Source organism: Leuresthes tenuis, unplaced genomic scaffold (assembly GCF_036924035.1).
Source record: "Leuresthes tenuis unplaced genomic scaffold, fLeuTen1.0.hap1 SCAF_9, whole genome shotgun sequence".
Classification (NCBI taxonomy): domain Eukaryota; kingdom Metazoa; phylum Chordata; class Actinopteri; order Atheriniformes; family Atherinopsidae; genus Leuresthes; species Leuresthes tenuis.
The window spans coordinates 15,148,311-15,167,522 of NW_027325363.1; the positions used below are offsets into that span (position 1 = coordinate 15,148,311).

The window sequence follows — 19,212 nt, forward strand, 5'->3', positions numbered from 1 at the left end:
TGATCCTTAAATATTCAGACACATTAGTTGTCAATGGATCAAATGCAGCAGACAACACACTCTGCATAAAACACTTTTATTGAAAGACCAGCATACTAACCAATGCATTGTAACGGCCCTGGTCCATCTTTTTCTCAACCGATTCCAGGTCTGAAGGGGAGTCGCTGGGAGGCGTGGGGGTCACTTCGGTAAGGACTGGAGGATCTGGGCCCTCTGGGGATCGGCGGGATGGAAGACTCTCCTCTGTCTCTGGATTCAGCTCCGGTGGCTTCACCGCCTGCGGTGCAGCCAGAGAGTAAATTTCTCACCAACGCGTTCTTTCAGCTGATCATGCATCAGTATTTGCTCTGTAACTCGCATCGCTGCAGAAAGAGTCAACTCGTGCATATATCTAACCTGTCTGTAGCGTAACAGGTGTGTGGATGTGCGTGAGTTGATCAGTGTGTTGAGGACGTGGCGAATGCAGCCCTGAAGCTCCGTCTCCAATGCTGTCCTCCACTCAGCGGGATGGCGTTCTGTACATTTAGTACATGTGTAGGCGACATTCTCGGGCAGCTTTGACAGCAATTCATACATTTCCTCTGTAGAACAGCAAAAGGACAAATCACCATTGCTACCATCATTAGGTCTATTGTCTGTCAGCATCTCATCAACATGACGACCCTCTAGGACACCCTGTCAGTGAAAACTGACAAGGCAAATTAAGTCAACATGCAGCTCTACGTCGCTCTTTACTAACCTGTAAGATTCTCACACTTGGCATGAACCCAGTGGTTACAACGGCCACACTCCATCATCTTGCTGTCATTGTCATCGTCATCATAGCACTTATCACATAGTGGGCAGAAGTTCCCTGTGAGAGAATATATCAGGAACAATACGTTTAGACCCCTCTGTACAACATCGCTTGTATCTAAACACTGTTGCCGAGGTTACAGATTAGTTCTAAGTCTTAAAATGCCCCCTTTAATTTGAGAAAGAGCACTTGAGCTCTGCATGCCGCTCACCTTTAGCAAAGAGTTTGGCACAGTCATGACACATGGAGAAGTCATGTGACCACTGGGCATCCCAGGACTTCCCAGGTTTAGTGGCTCCACAACTTTTACAGCGCACACACTTGGTGCAAATCTAACAACATTAAAAACAAAAAACAGAGCACATAAACAAGGTAAACACATGGCAGAAAGCTTTAAAGCATTTATCAAACGAACTGTCGAACTGTAAAAGGAGTAAAATGTTTTCATAAGACACTGCCTGCCCCCTGCATGTCAGTAGCACAATCTCGAGAAGATGTAAAAAAAAATATGTGAACAAAGGGAGTGTAAGAGAAAAAGAATGTGTGCAAATGATGCTAACGTTTGGTCAGACAGTGATGAGAGGGCAGGTGATGTGTGAAGGCAGAGCAGCGGGGATCCTTACCCAGACTCTCTTCTTCTTGGTGGGTCTGGTAGGGTAGTTGGGACCCAGGCACTCCGGGTGATAGCTGTTGCGGCACTTAACACATTCTAGCAGCTGCTGCTGCAATGAGAGAAGCCAAAAGTGAAAAGTCAAAATCTGACTATCAAATGAGGCACCGGTGGCTTTTTTTCAAAGCAGCACAAACACCATTTATGTTCAAAGCAAATCAGTGACACGGGTCGCTTGGTTTCAGGAGGATTCATCACGGCATCTTCAAAGGACGGTCGATGGATCCTAAACTGTATTTGACTCCACTGCTCACGCAGTTTATCGCGAGGCACATTCATAATGGGTGTCATGGCCGGATGAACATCATTAACAAAGGCATTATGATAAAACTGGGTGGACATGTTTGGCAGAGTTTGTAGACAATCGCAAATGCAGACAGGTTTTTTTTTCCTTAGGTCAACACAATTAGCCCATACAGCAACATGCAGCAGACAGCTGCAGAATATTTTTTTCTCAATACAAACCGTGGGCCATTCTGCCATCCACGAATGCTTAAACTTAAATGTCACCGTCAAGTTAACAACTGCCTGACGAGTCCTCCGCTCAGTGTTTGTCAAATAATTACACACTGCTTGATGTGAAAGCTGCAGCGCTTGGAAGTTTTATGATCATGTTGCACAGAGTATTTATTATAGTCTGACATGTCATTAACCTCGCCAGGAGCAGAAATTTCAGGCTTTTAAGTCACGCTCTGTCGTGAAATCAGAGTGACAGGCACCTGCCACAGTATAAGCACCACTTAGGTCAGAGATAGAAGTCAGAACAAGCTGCTATTTTCTCCACATTGGTTCTATTTTTCTATTGAATGACCGAAAACCAACTAGTTTACAGATTTCATTAATATGTACATATGTTTCATCGGGCTGCTTAGACCAAATGTGTTCATACATAATTCTTCAGTAACACCCATACCAGGCTCACACCATGCACATTTTGCACAGAGCGTGAATCAAATAATAAAAGCATGGCAGGAACCCAAGAAGCTGATTAAATGATGTCTGCTGGCAAAGGCTAGCCAGCTCCTTTCTTTCAGAAGATTCTCCCCTCTCTCCACTCTGTCAGTCTAAACTGAGCCTCTTTTGTGTGCGGCTTTAAACTGTACTGAATAGCTTACTTTAGCTTTCTGGTGCTGGCGCCCACAGGCCTGGCAGAATCGGCACCGGCGGCAACACCAGTTTTCAAACTGCTCCTGGAGAGGGCGCTCTGACTCCCCCAGGCAAAAGAGATGAAATGGTTCACAGCATACCTGGCAAAAGACAAACTACGGAGAAAGGGGGGGGACAAATCTGAGACCATTGCAATGGGAGAAATAAACCATAGAGGAGCAGTTTGACCATTGCGCTGAAAATTTATGGTCAAAAGTTGTTTAGTTTTTTTCTTACCTCGACATTTCCACTGCTTGCGCATAAGAAGCAGAGCACCCTGGGTGTGACAGGCACAGAGGTGAGCAGGCTGAGGCCGCCAGCCTCCCACACCTTCTCCACATCATGGTCCCTCTTGAAATCCACTCTGATATGATGCACTCCGTCGCAGGGTGCTCTGGGCTTAACCTGGTCCCTAGTCGAGGGAGTGCTCTGCAAGTTTAAAGTACTGCTGCTGGGTGGTTTAGTGTTCAGCGGCTTTTCGTGTTAAACAGACGAGAGGGCAGACAAAGAAGAGATAAAATGTCATGAGTCCGTGTGCTCGATACCGACAGTTTTCAAGAGAACTGTGCAGATGACAAAATAAACTGAGAAGAATCTCTCTGTGACTTCTTACCTTATCTTTTGGTTTCTGTTTAGGTGAGAGAGGAACGGAGCGAGAAGTTGGCTTCTTTGTCTGTTTTGAGTCAGCTAGGAAAAAAAAGGGGAAAGTACGTTACATTCCAGTGAGGATTAAGTTAGGCGTGAAAGATGCCTCCGCTGAGGCAAGTGTTTGTTACCAAATGACTACCAAAGCAGAACCCGTGAAACATGGAAGCGCATGCTGTGTTGGCCCTGCAGGAGGAGGCGCTCTCTGTGCGTTCTCGTGTAACCGAGTCTCTTACCTGTTGTGATCGGGCTTTGCTGTGGCATTAAGTGCTGTTGGGGTTTCTTCTTGGGTTCGCTCAGAGAAATCTTGGGTGAGGCATCCTTTTTCGAAGGCGGCTGACCGGTAAGTGGCCGCTGCTGCTGTTGCGAGGGTTGGTGGCATTGCGTAGGCTGAGAGGGGGAATTCTGGGCCGACGACGACGCAGAGGAAGATGATGAGGATGACGAAGACGATGAACTGGAAGAGGATGATGTGGAGGCAGAAGCTTGTGCAGGCTGCTGTAGTTTCTGCCCCTTTTTACTGGTGGCACTGCTCGTGACCTGGAGCTGTTTGGCGTCCGGTGTCAGAGCCGGTTGCTGAGCCTGGGACGCAACTGTGCTGGAGGCCTGAGTGTCTTCGACTGAGACGGGAGATGAGGTGAGGGCTGGAGATGACTGCTTTGACAGTGGCTGCTGTTTTGACCTCTCCTCTCCCAGCTTTAACGGGGGAGTTTCACTCTTTTTACGGGGAGGATCCTCTTTTGGTGGAGCAGGAGTAGGTTTGGGGGCAGACTCTGAGCTGGGTCCCTTTACTGGATTGAGACCCTCTTTCTTCTCCTTTTCCACCTTGTTCTTTTTCTTGTCCTTCTTGCCTTTGCCTTGCTTTTGAAACATCTTTGAGGGCATCCACTGCAGGTTCTGGCACTTTCTCATCCTGTAAGCAAGAGATACAACGCTCAAAATGCAACTCTTAAAAAGTCCACTGACATAAATTGGTTGTGAAAAGTTCATTTACTGAACGGGACAAAAAGTCTATCAACTAATACTCACTTGCAGCATTGCTTTTTAATATTTCGCCCTCCAAACTTGGGTTTGTCGAGACAGTTGGTGCAGACGCCACAATCTTCTGGAACCTGGCAGCCCGAGCATTGGCCACAGCGACGTGACCGACGCCCCTTTTTGGGAGGAGCTTCCTGAACAGCCTTCTGTCGCGTCTCTCGTGGCTTTATGGGAGGAGACTGGGGCTCTGCCTCTTCGGAGCCTGCTACTGATGACTTATCTGTGAAAGATCCATCATAGATAGTTGTCATCATAACTGACACATTATAGCACATTGTTAGACGGAAGTAGTTTCTAGTTCTGATGAAAAAGAAAAAAAAGTGAGAACTGCAAAATCACAATACAGCCCATCACGGTGCTGGACCTCACATAGACTCACATGTCACAACATGACTTGGAACCAGTCAGAAATAGCGGGAACAGAGCAGCCCAAACTCCTCTCACTCCTTCACCACTTCACTGTGTACTTGTGCTCCCATTAATGACCGGTTTTCTCTACTCCTATGACTAGTTTGCCATCATCACATGCTGCAGAACTTCTTAAGGACTTGTGCAGATGTTGTCATAAAATAACAAAAAGTTTGCTCGGACAGCTCTATCAGTCAGAGTAGTTATAGTGAATGTGTAAAAGCATCAAAAGGAATTCTTCTTAGATTAATTCACTCTTAAATCTTTTAGCTTGTACTGCCATTATTATTTTTGGATAAAAGCTATATAAAAGCATGGCCTGTTGACCTGACAGACCTGTTTTTGAGCACATAAGTGGATACAAATCTGTGTTTGTTGTCTCTCAAGGGTCATTTTGGGGGACTAAGCATTATCATTAAGAATGTAGATTATAAATTGCATCGTTATTATTTCCAGAGACAGATTTAATGCCAAAGTCAACAGGGACAAGTCCATAAAGAGGTTAGTTGAAGATGCCTTACCATCATTCCCCATGGAAGATAGGATCTTTTCTCTCTCCTCCCAGGGCAAGGCACTAAGTGTGGGCATGTCGTCAGGAAACACTGCCCGATTACGACCAAGAGCCACAGCTGCACGACGGCATACGTGCTTGATGCGAGGACCACGGACTGAGGTCTCTGATGAGTCACTCTCCTGGCCCTGCAAACAAGTACATACCATCAAATAAGTGAAGAAAACTATTAAAAGACTGTCACAATAATAATAACAAAAATGCAGACCAACATCCACAAATACACAGTGCATAAACAAAGTCCCTTATAATTGCGGCTGAATGATGAGAATAACACAATCAGAAGAGCTCTTTACTGAGACTTAAGTTCCAGAGAGAGAGAAAAAAAGGAAAACTGACCTGGATCTTAGTCTGATCTGCAGGCTTCAGCTTATTTTTCTCTATCGCAATGAGCTGGTCTTTGGCCTTCTTCAGTAGTCCAACTAGTCGCCTGTCAGTCTGTTGCTCTGCTTGTTTCACCATCAATGAGTCAGGGAGCGGGTGTCTCCCCGGCTGCGCTGGGAGGTTTGCCGTTTGCTGGTTAGGCGCACTTCTTTTCTCTTTCTCCTTCTCCCCATCTTCCATCTCTGCTCCTTTCTCGGACGGTCTGCCTTTCTTAGTGAGACGACCTTTAGCGATGGAAATGGGATGGAGCCCACGCCCATCTGAGGAAGCTGTGTCCGAAACCGTGTCAACTGATGTTGATTTTTTTCTCCCCGGAGTCTTTTTTGGTGCAAGAGGTAAGAGGGCACCTTCTGAGTCTCTCCCATCCACAGTAAACAGGCTGGAAGGTGCATTGGGAGAGCCATCGGGAGTAGAAACCTTACTTCTTTTCTCCAAATCTTTTCTTCCTTCCCTCTTATTTTCCTTCTCTTTCTCCCGATTTTTCTCAGATTCCCTTTCTTTGTCCTTTGGAGCAAGTTCTTGGGGCGCTGACAAGCTTTTTTCCTTACCTCGCCCTGTGTCCTGAGCACTCGAAGGACAGAAAAGTGGGGAAGAAGCAGGTGATGTTGTTGACATTGGAGATGGGTTTCCAGCTGCTCCTCTTCTGCTATCAGGTGCTCCTTGTGAGGCCAGACCCCGAGGGACCGTGGGGAAGGTGCTGAAAGAAGCAGGTGTTAAGGCACTAGTGGCTAGTGGACTTACAGAAACCCCAGGCAAAGAGCCGGGGTTACTACTGGTGACAGAGCCTGTTCGCACAGACATCTTAGAGGCGCCTTTCCCCCCAGAAATCTGGCCTCCCATTTGGCTGCTGCGTCTGGTCATAGAGTGTGACGGAGACCGTGGGTGGACACGTTGTGCTCCTGGGATCAGTCGTCTCCTGCGCCGCAGGCTTCTGCTGGAACTAGAGGACGTCTGATGTGGGGAGAGAGAACCAGGGCTGCCAGAGGAGGGCTGCAGGGTAACAGACTCAAATATTCGAGAGTGAGCTTCACTGGGTGTAAAGCGTGGAGCGCGAAGCAATGGGCTGCGCTTCTGGATTGGTGCATCGAAACGGGACGATGAGGGATGTTGGTGGTGAGTGTGGGAATGAAGAGGGGCAAACAGACGAGTCCCTGTTCCTGCTCCGGTGCCTTGTGCTGGAAATCCAACCGGGGCAGCTCCCCCTGCTCCTGTAACACCTTGGGGCAGCAACCCCACGTCTTCGGGTGTGAGAGGGGGCGGGCGGAAATTGTCAAATATTGGCTTTCGGATGAGCCCCTCCTTGGCATATCTAGCAGAGGAAAAGTACGGCTGTTTAGGGTGCGACAGGGACGTCCAGCGGAATGTGGGCTCTTTCAGAATTGAGCGACTTCGTTTTTCTAACAAGCTGGACGGCACTGACGGCCCAGGCATAAATGGTGGGATGGGGTGAGGCATCCAGGATGACTGGGGGTGGTGTTCGCTGATAACAGCTGTATTGGAGGAACCTGACTGGGAAGGTTGTGGAGGAGTGAGGAGAGGGGGAGGCGGAGGTGAGGAAGGAGATGAGGCGGTGGATGAAGCTTGTTGGGAATTTACAAGAGTAGAGGAGGACATCAGCACTCCTGTTGGCGGGCTGATGATTGGCTTTTTAGTTCCAGTGGTGAGAGTCTCTCTGATCCGCTGTTTCTGACTGCCCCGGCCGACCCCCTGTGCTCTCCGGCCTCTTCGACTCCTCTCTGCCAAAACATGCTCTGGTTCTGGTTCAGAAGGAGGAGAAGGAGGCCGGGAGCTGTGTGACAGGTTGGCGTCTCTCTCTCCCTGTGATGATGGAGAATGATCCTCTGGCTCTGACAAAGCCTGTGTGCCCTCAGAGGCCTGGGAATCACACGAGGAGTCGTCCAAGCTCGGGCTACTGGACCTGGAAGACTCTGCAGAGGAGAGTTGCGAGGAATGCTGTGACACAGCGCTTGATCCGCAAGATGGTGCGCTACTGCTAAATCTCCCGTTGGCTGCGTTGTTGGTGTTGCTGTTGAGCAGACTGGCAGCTGCTGATGGGACAGTGGGGATAGGGGCAGGAGATGACGGAGGAGGGAGGGAGTCGATGAGAGCAGTCGTACCACTGCTAGTAACAGCAGATGTAACTGAGACAAGTGCAGCAGAAGGGGATGAGGAGGTGGTAGATGTGGGCTGGGCAGATGTGGAGACAGATGAAGGGGGTGTTTCTAGTCGTGCCACCTTTGAATGGGGTAATGGGACTCCAAAACTGCCCTCATCCTCAATGAAGCGTTTGGGAGTTTTGATGATACGTAGAGAAACAGTGCTAACCACAGGCATGATAAACTGCCTTATGTTTTTCAGTTGGGTTTTTCTGATGCCAGCCTCAGTAGGCCCCGCCCCACTACTCCCTATAGCTACAGCTTCTTTCTCCAGTCGCTTCTGCGCTCCTTTCTTAGCACGCTGCAGCAACTGCTTAGCGATGGTGGCATCAGTCCGTTTAGAGGGAGGGACAATTCTGACTGGCTTTCTATGTCGAGGGCTTTTTCTGAGTCCTACCGGCCTACTCGATTTGGAGGGAGATGGGGAGGCAGGTGGATTGGAAGAGTCCTGGTCCTCAGTACCATCCATGTTCCTCAGCATTGGCTGCTGAGTTGAGTGTGGTTCTGCGCCTCTGTCACCACCTCGTACCCTAAAGGCCTTATGTTTCCCTTCCCCACCGTCCAAAGAGGTAGACAGCTGTGCAGCAGCAGCAGCCGCTGCTTCAGCCTTGAGCCGTTCGGCTGACGGTGGTCTCCCACGTCTACGCCGGGGTACACCAGGAAAAGTCTTGAGGCGCGACTTAATAGGGGTGATCTTAGTCTCTGTCAGCCTCTTCACGTTGGTAACTTTGGATTCACCCCGTCCACCTTTGGGAAGCTTTGCCTCCGAGTCATGAGACTGAGCAGAGCCCGCTGGCAGCCTTTTGGCGCCTTTTCTGTCCTTGTCCTCCTCTGTATCCATACCCAACTCAAACTCAGTCCGCCTGCTGTCTGCCCCAGCTGCATGGTTTCCAGTACTCCAAACTTTCTTGCTACTTGAAGAAGGTGGGCGGCCTCTTCTCTTCTCCCCAGTGCTGGGTGGCCTCCCCGGCAGCCTTTTAACCTTCTCAGCTGGCCTCTCAGGACCCTCAGGTTTTGCTTGTGTAGGGGAGGAAATGGGCGAGGGGGAAGATAGACTTGCAGCAGCTTTCTGGGCAGTCAGGGCACGTGGGGGGCGGCCTCTGGGCTTCTTTTCCTGTATGGGTGGGCCTGCTAATGAAACTAGAGAATAAAACAGAAAGCGTTAAGTAAGCAGAGAAGAATCAGACACAGACAACTGATACCAGCACAGTAACCTTCAAACACTAAAGAGGATTAATTTGAAGTATTCATACCTGAAGAAGTTGTTGAAGGGCTCTGTATTCTCGTCTGTTCAGCAATTGTGCCAAATCCTCCAAATGCTTCTTCCTACAAAACAAAACAAATAAAATCTGTTCATTGTAACCACAGATCCTGAGAGGGGGGTGAGAAGTAGTTAATATTCATAGCATAGATGATGGTACATAACTTATCAAATGGCTTGGATGTGCAGCACTTGAGTCATTGCTGAAGTCGAAGTCAGATGAGGACCAACATTCAGGGCTATAATGATGTGCTCAATCTCACCGATTTACTGCTCCGCTCTCAGGTTTCTTTGGCTTTTGGAATGACATGCCTGCTGTTGGTTAATGCTAAAACCACAACACACAGTTTGAATTCCATCTAATCATCCATTTTCCACACCCACTTCATCCTACTCAGGGTCCCTGGGGGGGGGCGGCGCTGGAGCCTATTCCAACTGCCACCGGGCAAGAGGAAGGGTATAACCTGTATAGGTCGCCAGTCAATTGCCGGGGCAAAACAGAGACAAACAACCAAGAATACTCACACCTCCAGTTAATTTAGAATAACCAGTTACCCTGACATGCATGTTTTTTGGTCAGTGGGTGGAAACCAGAGCACCAGGGGCCCGTGCTGTGATTCGAACAAGGAACCTTCTCGCTGTGAGGTGTCACATCACTGCCCAGGCTCAGTTTGAATTCCAAACATTATCATCTTACCGGGTGACTAATGCACAGCACAGCACCCCCCTGTTCCCAGAAGGAACAGTAAAATGCTAAGATGGTTAGTCATTTACCAGCATAATACAGACACACTGTCTTACATTCTTACAACAGGAGTGGCTTGAGAGGAGCAGCAGAGCAAAAGCCACTTTACTACTTAAAAGTGAAGTGTTCATTATATGTGCCTTTTCAGAACCCTTTAATAGGTACTCCTCCGACTCTAAACCTTAATTTAACTTTCATCACTCTGAGCTTTTCTTTGCCAGTTGAAGTCGTACTTATGTCGAGAAGTTTATTAAGCTGAATTTGAACATTCAAATCTTACTTTCCTGTGTTCATGTTAAAATATTTCAGCTTCTGTTGATGAAATACAGACATTTGGCGCGTAACATAGAGCATGTCAGCATGTTATTGCTAATCTCATGTTTTACAATGTAAAATGTTTTAGATCATTGACTTAAAAGTATTTTTATTGACTGTGGCCAAGAAATGATACACTCCACTGTGAATATATCTTCAGAGCATCAATTTCTTTTCACCTCATGCCTCAACAGAGGACAGAAACGTGCTACAGTAAAATCCCCAGGGGATGATCAGCATCTTAAGGATCCTTTGTGTGTCACTACTTCCTGCAATCAGTGGGTTTAAGGATGGAGGTGAGTATGTCATTTCATCATGTTTATTTATAGATGCGTGTGGGGATGCAGTTGAGGACTTGTTGGCCCAGTTTAGAGAGCAGCTGCTTTCCAAGTGTGCGCACACGACTGCATGCTAACTGATTTTGCACCAGCCAGAAATTAGACACGTTATCGTGTGAATAACAGACACCAAAATGTGCCTGAAACACACACACACACAAAGTGGAAAGTAATAGCTATAATATGAGCCGCAAAAAACTGCCTTTCATCTGTTCTACATATAAACAAATGGTAATAACACGCTGCAAATACTGCTGTCTATCCTGGCAGGCGATTTCACTTTGAGCATCCGACTTTCATCAAGGTACATTCGAGCATCTTCTTCTATGTACACTTCTCTCTCCTCTTCCTCTCTCCTCACTGTAATGCCAGCATCCTCTCCTCTCTGAGCAAGCTGCTGCTCTTGTTTGATGGTGTTGCAGAGCCGGAGGGATGGGATGGGGGGGTGGGGGTGGGGGTGGGGGTGGAGTACCAACGGACGGCACTGACTCGCTGCGATAGTGTGAGTAGCAGTCAATGACATCACAACGTGCAATGCCAGAGGCAAGTGCTTAAAGTAGACAGCACAGATGCATGTAACCGCACACATGCACATGTGCTCATGTACCTCCAGGTTCCGTACATCACACATATAAGAGGGGATTCAAATGCACGCACACAAACAGCTTGTGCGTGAACTGCACTTTAAGATGTAAACAAGCAGAAACATAGGCGTGGGGACGTGGGGGAGGGGAGCGCAAGCAAGCAAACCAGAGTGACGAAAGGAGGAGGGTGGTGGGAGGATGGAGAGGAGGACAGGAAAAAAAAAAAGAGACAAGGAAACAGCATCTTGACCACATGCACCATCAACAACAGGGGGAGCGCAGCTGTCTCCTGGGAGCACTGGATGAAAGGGGTTTGGGTTTTTCAACACGCTCGTGCAGAAGCTCGCCAGAGCCCAAACTAAACAGGCCTCCCACACACAACAAGGCTCCCCGCTCCACCCCCTTTATTCCTGCTCTCTGCCATGCTCCCAAACACATATTTCAGTCACTCACTCGCTGCTTGCTTCCCGCCCACTGGCTGCCAAGCACTGAGCAGCAGCAGCGTGTGAAACACAAGGCTCACCATGAGCTCAATAGCGGGGCAGGCATGGGGAGGTAACTTCAAGAAGTAAACAAACACTGTAGTAGACGAGCGAGGTGAGGCTTGTGTGCTACCTTGCCTTGCAACACGCATATGATGAAAAGAGCGAGTGGAAAAACAGAAGTTTCCCTTTTTCCTCCTCAGCTGAAGAGCATTATTCATCTTTGCACGCTTTTGCTGTCACAGTCATCTTGAAATCCTGTGCAGTGTTACTTCCTGCTGATCTGCCACATCTCATCCTGCCCCGATCACCGCATACGTCACTTGACAGAAATCCCCAAAAAAGCTAAAGAAAAGCCAACCGATCTGATTCATAGCGGAAGAAACGGTTATTTTCAGGAGGCGCAGGTTCTGAGGTACATTTCTCTGTATCATTCTGACGCTGCTTTTATTGAGTCAATGGGGCTTTCAAGACGGCGTTTAGGAGAAACTGAACTGAATATATAGAAGACTGGCTGCAGACGAGATCAGTCAGCAGATACTAGTCCACCGTATTACGATTTTTTTCCACAAAGTTTTCAACTGCATTACCACCACGCATCTAGAGGCTTACACAGTTCCAGCTGTGAAATTGTTTTACTTACATTTATTGCATCTTATTTAGTATTTTAAACCATATTTCAAACAAAGCAGGTCAAAAATGTCTCAAATCTCTGTGTCTCATACTTTACCTGCCCTCACATATTAAGCCAGCCTACATATCACAGTACCTGCAAAATAACAATAACCTGACATGTTTAAATGCCATTATTTTACACGTGACTGCTTCCTAAGTACTACAAAAACACATTTAAAGCAGTGCTCAAACTTAGATATCCCCCATTTCTAAGCAGGCGAAACACTGAAGTCAAAGTAAACACAAGAAACTTGTGCTGCAAAAGAAAACGAAAAGAAGAAATCACTCCTCCCTAATAGTCTGGGAGGGAAAAAAAATCCTGAAACATTCCAGGAAGCATTCCTCTTGAATGTCCGGTACAGATACTATGCGTCACCACTTCCTAGAATGTAAATAGCCGGTGAGCTCATACTCCTTTATGTCCCTCTGATGACACATCTGTTACAAGAAAAAAAAAAGGCAACAGAAGTGAATTATACCACGGTGACCTCTGTCAGCCCCCAAGCAAAAGGTGGACATTTGTTTTTCCAAGTGTCTAAACACAAAGTCCAACTGCTTCACATTTGCTCCTGAGCACATAGACCTAAACAAACACTGCTCCGGGTGGGATGCCTCCTCTTTCTACACCTCACACATACGGAGATGAAGGCAGTCAGTGGGCAAAGACAAACAGACTGATTGACGCGAGTGCGTGGCGTCTCGTACTCTTACACACACACACACACACACACGCACACAGTAACACGGAGGCGAGCAGACACACACGAGCCCGGATCCACAACAAGGAGGCAGAGAAATTGAAGTTTTAATCAAAACAAAGACAAAGAAAGCACGCCCACTCCTGATTGCAATGAGAGACACAAAGTCCGAGGGACACCCCTGCCCCTTTCCACCACACACACAAAGGGCAAGAAAGACGACACAATTGCCGCCTTTCTCTCAGTCAGGCAACTCCTAAAGCAGAGGTGAAAGCTCGTTGCCCGCCTGCTGTAGCAGAATAAAGCCGTGGATGGGAGGGTCTGTGACTAATTCTCCACCCAGCGATGTCCCGTTGGGAGGAGGGGGTTTGCCAGGCACCCTTTGATATCCCTGCCTGCAGTCTTTCAGCCGCCCGCACTTTGTGAGAGCTAGAATAAAAGCAGACACAAAGCTTCCTGCTCCAGTCCACACGCTGTCTTGGGGATGGGTAAGCGGGTGGGGGGGGGGGGGTCTTCCTTTTAAATAGGCCAAACACCTGCTGGACTGAAGCCCCTTCCGCTCAAGCACACCAGTTCTCTCAGATCAGTGATGCAAACAGACATTTAGGTTGATACATCTATTCAGCTGCATTTTTTTGTAACGAATGATTAAACTTTGATAATAACATGTGTGCAGACAGGATGCAACAGAAGGCAGGCTCTAATTGCTCATGAACAAAAAGAGGAAATGATGCAAAGTTCATTTAAGGGGAAAGTGATATATGGGGTTGAGCTTCTGGGTCACACATTTACAAAAAAAGTTCATGTGATCTGCACCAAAACAAGCACAAACAATTTGCCTGGAATCAAGAAAATGGATTGTCCTCTCACACACAAAAGCTATTAAATGCCTTCATTTGGACAGCAACAGCCAACGAGTATCCCTTTTGAGGCACCCCAATGGGCTTAGTAATCCATTCCAAAGTGGCAGCTGTCAGAAGAAAAGTTGCTCTGCCTCTCAGACAGGGTTGTGTGTGTCTGGAGTGGATTTAGGTTTTTCTGCCTGGCTGGAGGAGGGAGGGGTGGCCAAGAGTCCGGCTGGCACTCAGGGTTCAGGGTTGCCCTGTGAGCTCAGTGAGCTGCAGTGAGCTTGAGCAACCCTGCCTCGGTCTGGCCAGACCAGCACTGCATACTGCCTCATGATGAAATAACCACGCCGAGTCCTCAGCTTCCACGGGCTTCAGGTTCCATGGGGATTTACTGGTTTAGTCTGTATCCACACATGCCAAATAATGCTTCGGCGAAGCTTTAAGGTGAAGCAAACGTGTGAAAATGTTTGAATATGAATAAGAAAATCGTGGTCCACAGGCGTGAAATTCAAGCTTCACTGTGTTTTTATGGTCACAGTGTTATGCTGTGATGTGCAATTACATGCAGGGCTGATAGATGTTCAAAAAGCTTGTAAAACCACAGAATACAAGCGGAGTAAAATGAGTGATTCCCTAGAACATTATTAAACACTGATTCAGAACAAATCCATTCTAAAATTCATTAAAAATATTGTACAAATGCATACTCTTCAAGCTTCAATAAGGATTCAATGGTCCACATTACACTTCTATTTTATTAATCGTGATAAATCTTCAGAAACAACGGCTCCACTAGCTTCTTAAATGCCCATTTTGTTCACTACGTCCTAAATATAATTAAACATCAATGCATATAAATACTAAATCTGGCTGCTGCGTTATCGTGAAACGTTCACAATCTCCAAAACACGATTGAAAAAAAAAATATGAAGCGGGGGAAAAAAAAAAAGAAAAATAAAAACTATTTGATTTAAGAATGACAATAAAGATATCTAAAGGCCGGTGTATCGGGAATGAAAATACGGCTGTGCTTTGACCGTGTTCCGTCTGAGCTCAGATTATGAGCTCTAAAGCTGGTGGTAAACATCCCCAGTCGGTGTACTCCCACTGCAATGAACGCGTGCTGCTCATCATGAAGAAGGAAGATGGTAGTTCGCTAAGGCGAACACACCCCCACATCACACGGTCCGTCAAGAAGGGGCTCGTTGTTATTGTAGCCAGCCCTGCATGCGCACTGTCACTAGCAAGCCTTATTCCTCTGCTAAAACGAGGCGAAATCGGACACAAAAAGCACAACCATACACGCTCAATTGTACTTATACGCTAAAGAGATCGGGTTTCCGTATTTGACTGTGCAGAAGACGTAATCACCAGGCGTTATAAACCCAATATTGTGTTAGTACAAGCTACGTACTGACTGTGTAGAGAAGGGGAAAACATGTCCACCTCCCATTTTCCTATGCATCAGCAATAGCCCCAATGGCTAGCGTGGCGTAGTGCGTAGCATGGTAGCTGTCCTAGCTTAACACTAAACAGCAATGGAAATTTAGTTTGGCGTATGTGCTGCAAAAAACTTCAGCCCGGGTGTTTTCATAGGCTGCGTAGCAATACGCTGCTCAGAGGTGAACTCGGCAACCTCCCGAGCAAAAGCCCAACTTTAACACCGTTTATGACAGGAGAATAATGGTGTAGTTTTAGCTGTGAGACACAGACAGCTAGCCTGCAAGCTAACAAAACAGCTAGGTTGGTCAAACGTTGCTGGAACGTTGACACCAAGAAAGAGTTAGCCCCGTGCTCATGGTGTTAATACTTGGCTACTTGACTTTAGACATTATACGGCAGAAACCTAAATCAGGTTGAGCGAAGAGCCCGTTCTGGGAGACGTTGCGGGCAGACGCTAAGTTCACGTTAGCTCATTACAAACCACAATAGTGTACTCTCGCTTCCTTCAAGTTGTGAACACATTATACGTTATCTTGAAGGTCCTGTATTGTTTGACCACAAGGAGAAGGCGTAATAAAAACAGCTGTTTAAACACAAGTCCACTGTAGGATGTTAACTTAACGCTTATGTTGGACGTTAACTTTTACAGTGTCAATGAGTATGAATTTGAAGGCAACACATACAGCCGTGAATGCGTTGATATGATGCTATTGCCGAGTTGCTAACCAGTAAACCAGTTGTAATGGCTTAGTTACAACAGCTTCCATTACTAAACCGTATTGGTATTTGTGCCATATGTTATGGTCTGTTTGTTGTAATCAACGAAGTAACGCCGGGATGTATCTGCTGCGGTCTGGCTAGCAAACTATCGTTAGCACCAATTCATCCAAACTGTGAGGATGTAGCATGTCCTCACACTACTGAGAAGAAGAAAACTTTACCAACAGTACAAATGCTGAGATGAAAATAGAATACTCCGAGGCTGTGGTATTTCTTACAAAAGTGAACATCGTAACACGTTACTGTAGAGTTTAAGGCCACACAACCAACTCAAAGTTAACTGAGCATCCTGGCAATGACAAGTTTGCGCACCGGAGAAGATGGTTTGGGGACAGTAACCGCTAGCTCCTCTTCTCAAAGGAACCAAACGGTCCTCCAGGTGGACCGTGCCCAGCTGTTGTCTAATCGATGCTCTCGGCTTGTCTTGTGCTTACCTCTGCGCTGCTCGAGTCGCTCGATTCCCCCAAAACATCCCGAAATTTCTGCAGGTTGCTCCCGATAACCGAAGAGACCTGTAGTGCAGCATCAAACCCGGGTCCGAGTCCAGCTGCATTTGGGTGGGCTCCTGATACATTCCGTAAAGAGGCAGTAACCCGGATTCGGCCCGCTCTCCTCCCGGTACCGGAGTTGCTGCTCCCTCCGGGCCGAGCGGGGAACCGCCACCGACAGCTGTGCGCCATTTTACACTCTGTGCCTGTCTGCCCTGCGATCAGCGATACCTCGGTGGGCGGAACCCTAACCCAGCACTCCACATAAACAACCTCTACCACAGAGCTCCGCTCTAACTGGCCGACCTATCGTTATGCATGTTGCGGGGCGGAACTGAAGAAACCCCGACAATGCATTTTCTCAGCGGCCCAACTCAGTCTCTGCATGGCTGAATCCTAATCAGGTTCAGGGGCTTTGCCCGGGAAAGACCTTCGTATTTGAATCACAGGCAAGGACAGAGGGATGAACGTGAGAAAGTGAGAAGCATATAAGCAGCGGCCAAAACTAAGAGATACCACAAGATAGCCTCGGTTTGACAAGAAAAGCATGGCAATAGACTGTAAAAGCAGGCGAGTAACATTAATTCTGCACACAATAAAGGGATGGGGTTTTGTTTCTATTTTTTCTTTTGTTTTTGACCAAACAATACATGTTATAGTTGATAAGTTATTATTGACTTCTGCATTAAAACAGTAGAAACTAAAACGTAAACAAAAGGAAAGCCATCCCTCATGTTGCAGATGTGGCGACCCCTGCTGTTGAGGCAGCAGCCTTCCAATAAGATTTAGGTTTATGGGCTGGGTTTGGTGATTAGGGGCACCTGGGCCCAGTGCCCTGAGATTACAAAAGCCCATGGTTGATTCCCTCTGGTGGCTCATTTCTCTCTCCAGCAGCTGTCCCGTGGGGTGGTGTTGCAGTCAGTACAAGAGGGGCCACCCTGTTTAAACAGAGTCGGGGCAACTATGGGTGACTGATTACCCCCAAGGTAAATACATGTTTTTGTGTAACTCACAACAAACGTGTTCATCCAGTAACCTAGCGCAGAAGTGTGAGAAAAGGTGAGGCTGATTAAGACATTTAACACTTTACGCACAGGGTTACTAACATTTGCACACAGAGTTGATCAGGGGCTTCATAGAAAGGTCTGAAGCTGTAGTTTAACCAGCAAAAAACAGCAAGTTACTAACTTTAACCACCAACTAGTAATGATGCTATGAAGATGGGATAGAAATTGGGGCACATGCTCAATGCACATCACGGGGAATAATATTAGGAAATTACACAAATAAAGTTACTCACAAGAAGCCACCCATCCCGCACAGTGCCAGCTTGTAGTCTGTTCCCAACAATGCTGTTACTCAGTATGTATGAATCGTGAGTTTAACCAGGGCATCTTGCCACAATGTTGGTTAATTGCATTTGCGCATCACATGTGAGCTGTACATTGATGGAATGAAAATGGTTCCTGTTGATATAGAAATTCATCATGTGACGGCGCTTTTATAGCACTGTGTGTGCAGTCATAGCTCCAAGTAGGAAAACCGGCTCTCGCTTCAAATTGCGCTTTAATGTTGGCCCGTTCAACTGCATTGTGCGAATTTGATATACCTGCTGAGATGCAGATAATTCCATCCATGTTGCACTCCAACGCCGGCACCAGCTCCGAGCACAGTTCCAGGAGGACTGCCGTTTATCATGTGCCAGCAAATCATCTCTGTCTCTGAACACACGCTCTCTTCGAATTGCACCATTTTCAATGTCTTCCAATACCGCATAAGCAGCCATTGTTTTAATAGTATGCATTGCACCACTTTGCGCATGCTGTTATATCCACTCGTGTAATTGCAGACACATGGATGTGTTCATGTGTCTCAGATGTGCACATCACAGTCTGAGGACAAATTGTGTTCAAATTTATTTATTATAACAGTTTTCTAACATCACCTCAAAGTGTGGCCAAAGAATCAACAGCTGTAGAAAAGTGCGTACGCCAGCCCTGAAGTGGACATGAGGCACCGCACATTTCCACGGTAATTTCACTCTTGATACATCTGATCGTACGCCACTTTTTGTGCGTACGCACCCTTTGGACACGAGGCCCCTGGTGGCTTCCTGGGTAGTGATCATATTATTACATTTCCTCTAAGCTAGAGGAGACAGTTTGTGTCTCTTCCAGTTCTTGGCAAAGTGGCGACACGGCTGATAACGTAGGTTCTGTTGTTTAAAACTGATGATTTTGAGGTCAGTGGAGTAGGTAATGTAAAGCAGACTTTTTGTGTTGGCACAGAGGCCACTGACTGCAGTCAACAGGAGAATGAGAGTTAAGACATTTAACAGCAGAAAATCTTAAATCTAAGTAGGTGAATGTATAGTTTCGACACTTTTTAAAAAAAATTTTTACCAGATGTTGATGATAGAATTTTGTGTACCAAGTTAATTAGTTGCCTTCGATTTCAGATAGTGTCATGGTTCATTGTTCAAAGATTAAATGTGTGGCTCTGGTTCTTAATTCAATTAAATTTATAGTTGCAGATGGTCTGACTTTCAGATATCACCTGTTTGTAATTTGTTTGGAAGTGACTTGAAGACACAGCACAAATACATCATCATCATTGTGCTTTAAAACGGTTCCTCCATATAAAAATGAATGTTTTGTAAAGGAAAACATTTGGAAAATTGCGGCGACACCTTTCCCCCCCACACTGAAGAATAGAAAGAAAGAAAAAAATCCTGCATATGC

At 46.8% G+C, this 19,212-nt stretch overlaps 1 protein-coding gene across 3 annotated transcripts in view; it reads right to left on the reverse strand.

Annotated features, from left to right (window-relative positions):
- Positions 1 to 16,728, reverse strand: part of kmt2a (lysine (K)-specific methyltransferase 2A) — a 35,486-nt gene extending 18,758 nt beyond the window's left edge. For all 3 annotated transcript variants that reach the window (XM_072392499.1, XM_072392500.1, XM_072392498.1), the window contains exons 1-14: positions 16,418 to 16,728; positions 9,068 to 9,140; positions 5,614 to 8,954; positions 5,225 to 5,402; positions 4,287 to 4,515; positions 3,494 to 4,170; positions 3,226 to 3,299; positions 2,850 to 3,086; positions 2,582 to 2,728; positions 1,420 to 1,518; positions 1,008 to 1,128; positions 740 to 853; positions 397 to 581; positions 101 to 277 (exon numbers count right to left, since the gene is read on the reverse strand). In XM_072392499.1, the coding sequence (XP_072248600.1) occupies positions 101 to 277; positions 397 to 581; positions 740 to 853; positions 1,008 to 1,128; positions 1,420 to 1,518; positions 2,582 to 2,728; positions 2,850 to 3,086; positions 3,226 to 3,299; positions 3,494 to 4,170; positions 4,287 to 4,515; positions 5,225 to 5,402; positions 5,614 to 8,954; positions 9,068 to 9,140; positions 16,418 to 16,663 (5,898 nt within the window). In that variant the 5' untranslated portion in view covers positions 16,664 to 16,728. The remainder of the gene's footprint in view (positions 1 to 100; positions 278 to 396; positions 582 to 739; positions 854 to 1,007; positions 1,129 to 1,419; positions 1,519 to 2,581; positions 2,729 to 2,849; positions 3,087 to 3,225; positions 3,300 to 3,493; positions 4,171 to 4,286; positions 4,516 to 5,224; positions 5,403 to 5,613; positions 8,955 to 9,067; positions 9,141 to 16,417) is intronic.
- Between the last annotated feature and the right edge of the window lie 2,484 nt (positions 16,729 to 19,212).